Source organism: Electrophorus electricus, chromosome 5 (genome assembly GCF_041902795.1).
Source record: "Electrophorus electricus isolate QZ-2024a chromosome 5, ASM4190279v1, whole genome shotgun sequence".
Lineage (NCBI taxonomy): Eukaryota > Metazoa > Chordata > Actinopteri > Gymnotiformes > Gymnotidae > Electrophorus > Electrophorus electricus.
The window spans coordinates 25,069,067-25,081,676 of record NC_137501.1 but is presented as its reverse complement, the minus strand read 5'-3'; the positions used below and the strand labels follow the sequence as shown (position 1 = coordinate 25,081,676).

The window sequence follows — 12,610 nt, the reverse complement described above, 5'->3', positions numbered from 1 at the left end:
GTGATATAACACAGTATCCACATGTGAGTGTGTAGGAAAATCCCTTTTCAGGACATTGAAAGAGGGGATGAAAGATAAGAGGTTTTCTTCTGGGTTTGTAAGAAAGCAATATATAAACTCTAACCAGAGTTATAAGAGTTAGAGTTCATTTCTCTGGAGCTGGATCACTCTAGCCATCTGGAGTGGCCCACCTCATACAAAAAACTCAAACAGGAGGCTATGCAGAATATGCTCACAGTTTTGAACAACATGTTATCCTCAAATCACATATTACTAATAATTTCAGAGATTATTTTTATTAATTGATATTAATTGAAATCTCACAAGTAAATTCAGAAGAATAAATTCAGAGTCAGAAAATTTGGAGAGTAAGCAACGTATGCCCTACTGATAGACTGCAGAATCCATAAAGATATCAAGAAATGGTTATACATTACACACCGATGTCTTAGAAGTCAGTGGGAATATATACTTTGTCATTAAAATAAACTGGTTAAAGCTGAAAGTGCAATTAAAACAATATGCTATCTTTATAGTCACTCTTTGGACAACCTAACTGATATATACATGGTTGCTCATTTGTGGTGGGATTGGTAATCATGGGTTTTACTGGGTGGAAGATGACGGTCATGGTTGACAAGCGAAAATGGTTTGTATGGCTCTGCTGTGCATCAGAATCGGGTGGAGAAGCCAAACAGCTCCAACTTGGGTATTTTCCTCTCGTTCTTGAAATCGGCCCGAGAGATGCGACAGAAGGGGCTCCCCTCCTTACTCAGCCACACCTTCCTGTGCCGACCAGAAGACAGGAAGAGGAATAAGATGAAGTTAGTCATTATGTTACAACTCTTATTGATGAAATCTATTTATTGGCAAACAAAAATTACCACAAAATATAAGTTTTATATGTTCTTAGACAGAAAGGATTATTGTACTTATAGCAATATTGTTTAACTGTCTGACTGTTTCATTTATTTGTAGTAATACGTTTTCTCACTACATACTATATTGAGTGATGTAATAATACTGGCTGCTGTGGCAATGTTAAACAAAAAAAAAAAAAAAAAATATTGAGAGGATCTTCATTAGAATAGAACTGTCACATTCTTTCTCAGTAATGTCTCCAGCAAGCACCATAACGTAGTTTGCCACTCACTACTTGTGAAGTGTTGTCTATAGTTGTGCATTTCTGAGCTGCCTTTGTTAAGGACCATTTCTACAGTAAATCAATCATCCTTTATTTTTGGATTACTAATGTGGTTTTCTCCCAGACCTTGTATTATATGTTTGCCAATGTATTTTGTGATCCTTGTATTTTGCTTGTATTTATAAACATTGCTTTTGATACCTCTCAGATAGTTCAATATTCTGAAATTATTGTTTTATTGTTCCCAATAAATGTATATTGGATCCACCTTTGCTTCCTGCTGCTATATTACAGATGAGATGACCATACCATGTCACACAATCCAGCATAGCTAGCCATTGATGATGGAGCTGACTGCACTTCATCTCCTAGCATGAGTTCACACAAAGAACACCTAGAAAGCTACAGAGGAACTTCGAATATTGTCTCCAAACATCCCTATAGTACCACCAAATCCTTTCACTGATTCTTATGTAGCCTCTTGTCTAGCTCAGTTCCCTTTTCAGAAACTCAGGTGGCTTTACTTAAAAAATATAGCCATTATGAACTGTTCACCTGAAAAATATGCCAGCTATTTTAAGAAGAGGCATCTTATGTTTTCACACCCCAAATAATCCTTTAATTCAGACTCGACCTGCATAATTTTCTTTATCTCCCTGCCCACAGAATATGTTTTGCAGTGGGCAAAAACAGTCTGAAATGCAGAGTAAGAGGCAAAAGGATCCCTAAAATCTTCCACCTTCTGGTTCAACATTGTGCTCAATCATCTAAGGGCCAAGAAAAGCTAGAGCAGTGACAGTTGCCTTCCAGTTGTTAGTGGCTCCATTGGAAATGCCTTGATTACGGATTATTGAAGAGGGCCAAATAATGAACTGTTCACTTAATTGCCGTATGGCCAAAAAAAGGTCACACACCCGAATATTTCATTGGACCACCTTTAGGTTTGATTACAACATGCACTCACTGTGGCATCATTTCCGCAAGCCTCTGCAATGTCACAACATTTATTTCTGTCCAGAGTTGCATTAATTTTTCCCCAAGATCTTGTATTGATGATGGGAGATTTGGACCACTGCGCAAAGTCTTCTCCAGCACATCCTAAAGATTCTCAGTGAGGTTCAGGTCTGGACTCTGTGGTAGCCAATCCATGTGTAAAAATAATGTCTCATATGCTCCCTGAACCACTCTTTCACAATCTGAGCCTGATGAATTCTGGCATTGTCATCTTGGAATATGCCCATGCCATCAGGGAAGAAAAAATCCATTGTTGGAATAACCTGTTTGTTCAGTATATTCAGTATATAGGTAGTCAGCTGACCTCATTCTTTGGGCACATAACGTTGCTGAACCTAGACCTGACCAACTGCAGCAACCCCAGATCATAGCACTACCCCCACAGGCTTCTACGGTAGGCACTAGGCATGATTGGTGCAGCACTTCAGCCGCCTCTCTTCTTATCCTGATGCGCCCATCACTCTGGAACAGGGTAAATCTGGATTCATCAGACCACATGACCTTCTTCCATCGCTCCAGAGTCCAATCTTTATGCTCCCTAGAAAATTGAAGCCATTTTTGCCAGTTAGCCTCACTTACAAGTGGTTTTCTTAAGGCTACACAGCTGTTTAGTCTCAATCCCTTGAGTTCCCTTCACATAGTGCATGTGGCTCTTACTTTCACTATTAAACATATTCCTGAGTTCTACTGTTGTTTTTCTACAATTTGATTTCACCACAGATTTAAGTGATCGCCAATCACGATCATTCAAGATATTTTTTTTCCAACCACATTCCTTCCTCGAAAATCATGTTTCCCCACTGTCCTTCCACTTTTTAATAATGCGTTGGACAGTTCTTAACCCGATTTTAGTAGTTTCAGCAATCTCCTTAGATGTTTTGCTCTGCTTGATGCATGCCAATAATTTGACCCTTCTGAAACAGATTAACATCTTTTCCATGACCACAGGATGTGTTTTTCAACATGGTTGTTTAACAAATGAAAAGCTACACACTTCATCAGTTAGGGTTAAATAACTTGTTGCCAGATGAAACATAATCACCCATGCAGTAATTATCCAATGGGAGGCTCTTACCTATTTGCTTAGTTAAATCCAGGTGGTGACCTCTTTTTTGGCCAGGCAGTGTAATTCTCTTCAGACAAATTTATTTTTTGGTCTGTTTGTTTGCATATTCTACAAGGTCTGGCAATCCAGTGAGAAGACTAGTATCATGAAGCTTCAGCATTAATGGATTAGGTATCATCTGGCAACTTCAAGAATACTGGCTCTCTCCCTCAAGATACCCCTTTCTTCATATGTGCCTACTGTTCATGAGCTAGATAGAAGCCCACTCTCAGTCGGTCATGGAGCACTGAAGTGGTTGCTGTCAGTCCATCTGCTTCAATATGAAACAAACAACTTTTTAAACTGACTTCACCACAACCAGTTCATTTTAGGACTTTCCTGACTGCCTTAGCAGGATCCAATGGTCTCTTCACCTATGAATGAATAGACATGCTGGTATTTCAAGTGCTTTTACACTCAGGTATGTCTGGCATTTATCTAGCCACCACAAATGAAAACCTTACTCCATAGAACTTCAAATATCCCACAATAATATCAAAATCATCTCTAATGGGACTGTGCAATTTGTCTCATTGCTGGGATTAAGAGGAACATCTATCTAATTTCAGTTCAGGAAAGTCAAAATATGAAGAAATATATTAACAGGACTTCTCCAACAGCAATATTTAAAACTGAAGTGTTCTGGGTTTTCTTTATAGAAAACAAGAATGGAGCAAGACTGTATGTCATCACCAACAGGTTGCTCTACTTTTTACCTTTGCCTTTGCCTTTTTAGCCTTTTTAGTTGCAGCTCAGGATTTCCTAACATTCAAGTTGGGGTTAGGGGTTTTTGAAGAATGGTACCACTGGTTAGAAGCAGCTAATTGAGCCTTTCTGGTACAGAATGGATGCTGTCTCTGACAAAGGACTTTAGTTTATCTTCACAACTGGAAGAACTTTACTTTTCCCAATCATCTTGACTTCAGGCTACCAGGCAAACAGTCAGGTGAATAAGGAATTGAGTAAGGAATTGAAATGTTATCTGCATTGCGTTGTTATTGCAACAAATAGTTTGGGTTGGTTTCTTTCTATAGGCTGATTGTGATAAATAGTCTCTGATTCACTAATTTACAAAGCTCACTACTTTTCAGTACTTTAGGTTTTCAGACACCTCTGTTCCCCTGGACCATACAAATGATGGATGAATCTCATCTGCAACTTATATAATGGGAAGGTAGAAGGACTCTGTTGCAGAGCAGTGAGGCTGCATCATCCTGCAGAAAGCTGTGGGTGTTACCCAATTTATTCTTTCACAGATTGCACATTATTTTGTTCAGTTAAAAACTCTTTGCAGCATTACACCTGTAACCTTTTCACTGTAACTGGCAGTATATTATTGTAGAACATTATAGCATTTATCTTAAGTGATTACATCTATTTAGGTCATTATAAACAATACTTCAGAAAAATTGACTTCAGGAAAAACTTCCTAAATGTTTTTATTCAGTGATACTCAAGCCATTGAAGCCAGTTACCAAAATGAAAACAAGACCTGCTAGCACCCAAGCCAGCTTTGTATCCCTTGTTTGGCACATGAACACTGAGTAAAGTTTTCCCTTAAAGCAACCTAAAAAAGATAATTTATACACAAAATATAGTTCTGTACAATCCTAAATTGTGTAAGAGCCACACACAGTGATTAATGGCAGCTCAGTGGTTGTGGTGTTCCACTAGTAAACAGAAGGTGGCTAATTCAAGCCCCACCACTGACAAGTCGCCACTGTTATGCCCCTGAGCAAACCCCCTAACCCTCAATTATTCAAGTCATACATTATTCAGTCATAATTGTAAGATGCTTTGGATAAAAGTGTAAGGTAAACATAGTAACAAGACTGGGGGAGGCCCAGTCAGGAAATAAGGTTACCATTATTACAGCAATCTCACCAGCATATAGGTCAGTCAGACCTGTATCAGACAATTAGTCTTTGCAGATTAATGCAGTAAAGCATCAGGCTATTGTAACGTTGCAGGCCTAAGTGCCGCAGGATGCACAGACTCCCTCGACAATGTAGGACGTTTATTGACATAAAACAGACAACAACGGTGGCACTGACATACAACATTTATGGTAATCATGGTTATACATGTAACATTTAAACGAAGAACACATACACAGCAACTCGTGACATACACAAACCAACATTATGACTACGAAGATCTATAGTAACACATTCGTAGTGAAAATGACCAACAAAGGGAGCACACATGGACAGGGGTTTAAATAGACTCACAAGACATTGGTGCATCCCCCTGCACGCGATGGGCCATATCACGTGACTATGGGGGGAGGAGCAGTCTGTGAAGGTGCAGCTCTCGAAGCGTCCGCCTTTGGGACTGCGAATCTCAGGCTGCCGTGCATACACAAACTGACAGACACTGCATGGCTCTGCCGGGTACCCACCTACTACCAGGCGGGCAAGGATCCGCCAACTGGGGAGACTTCTCCAGAAGGAGAAAGACAGTGTCCCTGCCTCTCTCGGGGTGCTCTGGCACACTCCACATGATGAGGCATTCCTCAAAGACAACCCCTTTCAGGGGCGTGGTTCCTGACGCTTCCCCTTCTGGGATAGCGAACTTCAGGCCGCCATCCACACAAGCAGACACCGCACGACATTGCCAGGGGCCCACCCGGCACAAGGCGGGCCAGGAACCTCCCACCTGGGAGACCTTCACAAGCCAGGGAGAAAGGCAGAGCACCTGCCTCTCTTGGGTCAGTCCGACGCTCTCCCCACAGCGTGATGTGGCTGAAAACACACAAGGCGCAGATACATACAAATAGCGCCAATCAGCAAACATACAAGGCGCTGTGCTGCAGCACCTGCTAACCCCGCAGGCACTGTAAACGTGTCCTTGGGCCCTTCAGACACATGGGGGCGCACATCTGCCCTGGTTCCGTACATCCTCCTCAATCCTGCTGCTCTAGGAGCTCTAGGAGAGGAACTCCCTCTCCAGGACTTTGGGCGGACCCCTCCAGTCCTCCTCCTGGTGGGTCCGTAAAAGTGGAAAAATGTGGGCTGTATCCTCCTTGGCCAGAGACCTTACCGACTCCACTTTACCGGCCTAACCGTGGTCTTCATGGATCACCTCGGCTCTCCGTGGCCTCAGCTTGATAGCCCCAGGCCCCCCCCCAAAATTTCCAGGGGGTGTTTCTCTCCACCTCTGGAGTTTCCGCGACCCTCTGTCACGTTACTCTCCCCAATCTCCTGTGATCCAGGTAGTAGTTTGGACGTGCATAAGCACCTTCCTCCGGGAAGTCCATTAGTTGCCGAGGGAGTAGGCGTCCTGTGGCGGTTGGTCATTCTGTAACGTTACTGGCCTGAGTGCCACAGGGCGCGGGGCAGGATGCACAGACTCCATCGACGATGTAAGATGTTTATCGACATAAAACAGACAGCAACGGTGACACTTACATACAACATTTACGGTAATCACGGTTATGCATGTAACATTTAAACGAAGCACACATATACAGCAACTCGTGACATACACAAACCAACATTATGGCTATGAAGATCTACAGTAACACATTCGTGGTGACAATGACCAACAAAGGGAGCATATATAGACAGGGGTTTAAATAGACACACAAGACATTAACACACGTGTTATACATGTGTGTGCAATCCCGGGGGGCGTGGTTACAAAACAAAGACACAGTACATTGGTGCGTCCCCCTGCACGTGGCGGGCCTTACCACGTGACTATGGGGGGAGGAGCAGTCCATGACATCTATGACCTTGTCTATATGTATTAGGCACCCATATTGTCACGGAACACTTGCCCCCGCGAGTCACGTGGTTTGGCCCGCCATGTGCAGTGGGAGGATCTTGTTCGTATCCACACCTGCACACACCTGTATTGTGTTAGTCTTGTATTTAAACTCTTGTCATTGTGTGCAGGGTTGTCAGTCAATGTTGATGTAGCGTGTTGGTGTAAATGTTAGCGTCGTCATTGTAAACTTGTACTTTTCATCATTGTTAAAGTCATGTTCATCGTTTTGTTCATTGTTAACCATTAAGTATTCATGTGTTCTTGTGATATGTGAGTGTTGTTTTGTGTTATGTAAATAGATGTTCATCCATGTCGAGGAAGTCTGTGTTTCCTGCTTCACGCCCTTCGGCACTCGGACCACACCATTACACAAAGGGATTGCTTCTGCGATTTTGATTCACATACTGAGCGAGCGGTGAACGTGGAAGGTTCAAAAGCATAAACACATGAGTTACAGATTTAGCTTCAATTGAGCATCTTAGGGCAAAGACACATAGCGCATGTTGTACAAACCCAGCCCTCCTTCATTTGTCAAAACTAAACAGAGGATTGTACTCTGCAGATGTGTTGGAATATGACAAGAAATATTCATGTATTATTATGTAATATGTCCAAGAAGACCAGATTATGAACTGTGCAGCATGCTCATATAACATTCAGTTCATAAAATGAAGCACCATTTTCACGACATACTTTAGAAACATGAAAGCAAGCACTGGAGGCAAGGTGAATGCCAAGTGAATGAAAGCACTGGTATTTCTAATTTCAGACTGACACCACCTGGGCTACACATGCTGCACATATGTGATCTGAGACATGGCAACCATATTTCATCAATCAGATGAGTCCTTCAGGTCTGGAGCCACTCAGGTTTCCATAGCTCTAGTTTTGGTTCAGCTTTTGGTTTTAAAATAAAGGCCAGCAAAAATGAATTAATTCAGTTCAAAGCACAGCAGAAGAGGAATAATTAAATCGGTTTAAGCCTGCAAGAGAAGAGGATCTGTTTCCATGTACATTTTTATGTTGGCCCAGTAAGCATATACCACGGTTATGGCGACACTGACCTACATAGAGTGGATACCACATAATATGTAGCTACTGTCTCACAAAAATCAGACCTTTCTCAGTAAGGTTTGTTGCCAGTAGGCAGCAATTACATGAGAGCTCAGTAACAGAAGTAAGGAATACAAAGCTGTGAATTGTTGCTGTTTGTCTTGTACCTGGACAAGAAAGATCTCCAGCAAATTAAATTAAATGCCAAATATTTAAGGACCCAGCAGCCACTCATGCTCCACATTTACTTACACTGATTTCCCCCACCCCATACATAGGGGAGGCATGGTGCTTGTCATTTAGATTTATACCAATAAGTGTGATGTTATTCAAGTAAAAAAAAAGGTTTTCTGCACCAATCATTTTGAAAATATTTCGAGGAAGTGTGAGTATAAGGTTACTGGTGGCCTTTATTAACAGGTGTCTTTTTGCCACCTCCAAAACAGCTTCCAAAGTAATCATTCACGCGTGTGCTAGAGATATTTGGCATTAGAACATCGGAAAAAGCACAAATAGATCATCGAAATCCATCAAAGATGTCTCGGGGCATTGCTGTGTGAGTGGTTGGGAGGGAATACTGAACAGATTTCCAACCCTCTGGGCTTTGAGGTGCATTTTGAGATGGACAGATCTGTTCCCCATTCTATTCTCTCCTCTCCTCTCTACTCTCAATTCTACAAATGTTTTTTTTTTTTTTTTTTTTTTTTTAAACATGCACATATCTCCTTTACACCCACTTCAGAACCATGCCCATTTTCTTTTCCTCAGTGCTTTTTTTTGGGCATCTTTGCTACCTGATTTGGGTCAAGGGGCCTCTGGGAAAGTGACGATGCTAAAATAGTCCGGCTAGGCAGTGGCTTGACTCCCTCAGTGCCACTAGAAAGCTCAAGGGGGGTACACACTAAAAGAAGAATGAAGCATATCTTTGCTTAAAATATTCAGAAAAAAAAATGTTTTCCCAAAATAGAGAGAGAGGACATGGGAGATGCTTGAGGTCATGGGATCGAAAAGGGTAAAGGAGCCAATACTGAGACGCCGCAAGCTGCACAGATTGGGTTAATGGTGTCTAGTAAAAAAAGAAAAAGAGGATAAAGAAGAAGAAAAAAATACAAACCAAGTTTAAACCAAAACATCTGCACACTACATCACAACTCTAGTTATACATCACTATAACTAGTGATGAGACGTGAATCACTTACAAACTGAATGACATATGACAGTGCTTATGACTGTGCTTCACTGAGGCTCTGTGTGAGTTTTTTTTTTTCTAGTGAGCTCAAAGGGAGACATTAAAGTTAGCCTGGGATCATTGTTTTAGTGGGGTTTAATTGCATTATCCTTACCTAGGAAGAGACACTAATACAATAGACAGAGATATTAAACTGCCATCTACAGAACCTACAGGAGAGACTAAATGACTAAACGTGGGTCTTTAAATAAAGCTATAATAAATCTTATTGAAGCTCAAAATAGTAAGATTAAAGGTTGTCTATACCTAATATACTTAGTAACATTTTATTGTTGAAATGTATACTCTTCCTGCATATGTGACATAAAGCAGTGAGTTCTTATTATGGACAAGCAGTGAAGTTTTTATGCTTTACGCTTTATAGTTGGATATCGCCTACAAACCGCCTTATTGTAGGCGATTTTTTCTCTCCATAAAACTAGGTCCAGCGCTAGTAAAGACTGCCCCCTGCTGGAAAACACTGCTATCAGTTGTATTTTATTTACATGACTTACTTTGTACTAAAAGAGCCGCAAGTAGGTTTGGATGTCTGGGGACACCGTGAGCCCCACCAACCTTCTTATGCATCAACATTATCATTTCCATTTCTTTATTTTAATTTATCTTTATCTCTATTTTAATCATAGAAATGATGTATTTCCATCTTTTAATTCATTTTTAATATTTCATGATCTGGTTTGCTTTCTGGTTCAGTCAACTATATCTCATTTATTTAAATAAATAGATTTGTGTAAATGTTATGTAAATTTCCTTTTTTCCCTTATTTTGGCAAAAACTTTCCTGAGGTGATAGATCTTTGCGACCAGCATAAAAGGCATGATGGTCTGTGCTTTTGTTTTGTAACAGGGTATAGAGTGTTACAGTGACTAAATTATTTTTAATGTGAAGATTTTATAAATAATACTAATAAAGAAATTCCCACTGAACCCCTGCAATTATGCCAAATGCTAAGTCTTTCAACATGGTGCTGCTCACCATCATCTTCAGTTAGCAGTAGGACTATGATCTGGGGATGGGGAGGTAGGACTGCTAAGCTTCAGACTGATTCTGCCTGGCTGGTACAGGACAAAGGCAGGGACAACTGTGGTAGAGCTTGGTGGTAGATCTCGGCATGTAATAATCTTTATCATTTATCTCCACGTAAGGCACTTTGAATTGCCCCTGTGTATGAAAAGTGTTATACAAACAAACTTGCCTTGATTTGCCTTAGTAATCACTCTCAGACTATGTGGTGGGGTGTTGGCCAGGGTCTAGTCTAGGACCTTGTGGGTAGCACTCACATCTCGTTGACCAGATTTCGCGGCCCCTGGACCTGCCCCACGACTGTCCCCTTGCTTGTGTTCTTAACCCAGCCAACCAGGCCGAGATCAAGTCCTTTCCGCTCTGCGTACTAAGAGAAAGAGACAGACTGTGGAAAACTGACCTCAGTCAAATAGGTTTGCTTCTAACAGAACCATTTGCAGCCACATCACTGTACAGTTTAGTGTTTTTCCTACTAAAAAAAACCTGCACTGTACTGGTACTGGGAGTCTTGTGGGCAGATGACGTGAAGACTGAACTGTGTCATGCACAACAAGTTGAAAGTCTTTAATTAGATAAGTCAGTCACCTGTCCTGAACATCATTAAGCGTGCTTTTCATTTAACAAAGACAAAGATGAACGAAAAAGAACTGAAGAAACCAGAGATCAGAGAGCATAAGAGAGATCAGAGAGCATCTGGTACACTAGTTTGAGTGTATCAGGCCTAGCAGCACTGCTGAAGCATTACATGTGTCTATAGCAAATATTCTGACCTTTATGAAGGGATAGGATGGATGCTGTGTGTGAAACAGATGGGCTAAAGTCACTCGCTCCAATTGTACACAACTGTACAGTAATTAAAATGTATCTCTATTAAAACAAGGCCACACAGTGTCAGTGAAGTACAACTCTGACGTAGTATTCATAGTTGTATTCTTCTTCCAATGGACATTTCCACAACCCAGCTGACATGTGTAAGTGGGAGCAAAATAATATGGGCTTCACATCTGAGAATATTTCAAACGAACTGAGTGGTGGTTACATGACTTATCCAGTATACCTACAGATGTATATACACACCAATTAAAGCTGACATTCTATATTTACCCTCATATTTGCTGTTTCTTCTCTATTTTTAATGTGAAGGAGCATGAAGCTAAAAACACAATTTCATTGTCTAGTCAGTTATGAACTGCCAGTTATATGTATGTTACACATGTTTACAACAGATGTGCAAGAGCTTAGAGTGTAGGTAGATTTTGCAACTCTGGTACTACAACATTACTTTGTCAGTATCTGCATATTTATATGCAATGGGTAATAATGCAGTTACGAATATTCCTTAGTTAGTTAGCGGCAGGATTAAGAACTGCACATCCTGGTGAAGAAAAAGCAGAGCAAAAACACAAACAAAATTACTTACCATTCGAAAACAGACACCTGTACCAATGTAGAGAAACACATAGGAATACTGATTGTATAAATAAGGTTCTTTCATAGCACTACAACTACCACACCTGATTTAAAAAATGAATAAAACAAAGCAAGATTTTAAACTTAGCTTGTCACTCGGTTCTGAGATGCATTACCTTCTCCAAGCTTCTTGTGCTACACTACAATTTCTAAACCTCTAGTGACTTGAGATCACCATATGAAAACCTCAGCCTCCTTTGAGTCTCCTTTAATACAGGTCCTGCAAATGTTGTACTTATGTAAGACAGTGCAAGATTACACATCAGCTGCTGGGATGTTTCTAAATTAAGATACTTTGCTGGTTCTAAATGTATCACTGGATCTAAAGTCTGCGAGGTGCAGGTGTGCACAAGGAATGTTACTACGCACCCTGAACATAGCCGAATATCTCAAAGTCCACAGAGCACAGGTCACCACCACTTGAGTCCTTGTTCTCAGACATTGTGAGCTGTTCCAGGCTTCGCTGAATAAAGCTTTGGGCGTTTTCAGCGACCGGATCAAATTGCCTCTTCACTTGGACCTGACTCACAGTGTAAAATTTAAAGAGGAAGTCGCACCGTTAAAAGGCCCATCAGATATTAAGAGTCCCGCAACAGTGTGATAGTCTATAAGCCTATAAAGGGTTAAAAGGTAAGGCTAAAATAAAGTATCTAAAGAAGTAATATTCATCTGTTTTAATAACTATTCAGATGTAAAAGAAAGAGCTGCATGCTCGTTATAACCACTAGAGGGCGATAGCGCTAAACAAGAACCATAAGTTATGCGCTTCCAAGCGCAAGTG

General features: G+C 40.9%; 1 protein-coding gene across 1 annotated transcript; it reads right to left on the bottom strand.

The window, feature by feature from the left end:
- Positions 1–280: 280 nt before the first annotated feature.
- On the bottom strand, positions 281–12,367 carry LOC113588840 (acylphosphatase-2-like). The gene is made up of 4 exons (XM_027028201.3): positions 12,199–12,367; positions 11,780–11,796; positions 10,617–10,726; positions 281–786 (listed from the first exon to the last, which is right to left on the bottom strand). The coding sequence occupies exons 1-4, from the start codon at positions 12,269–12,271 to the stop codon at positions 672–674; spliced, it is 315 nt and encodes a 104-aa protein (XP_026884002.1). The 5' UTR covers positions 12,272–12,367; the 3' UTR covers positions 281–671.
- Between the last annotated feature and the right edge of the window lie 243 nt (positions 12,368–12,610).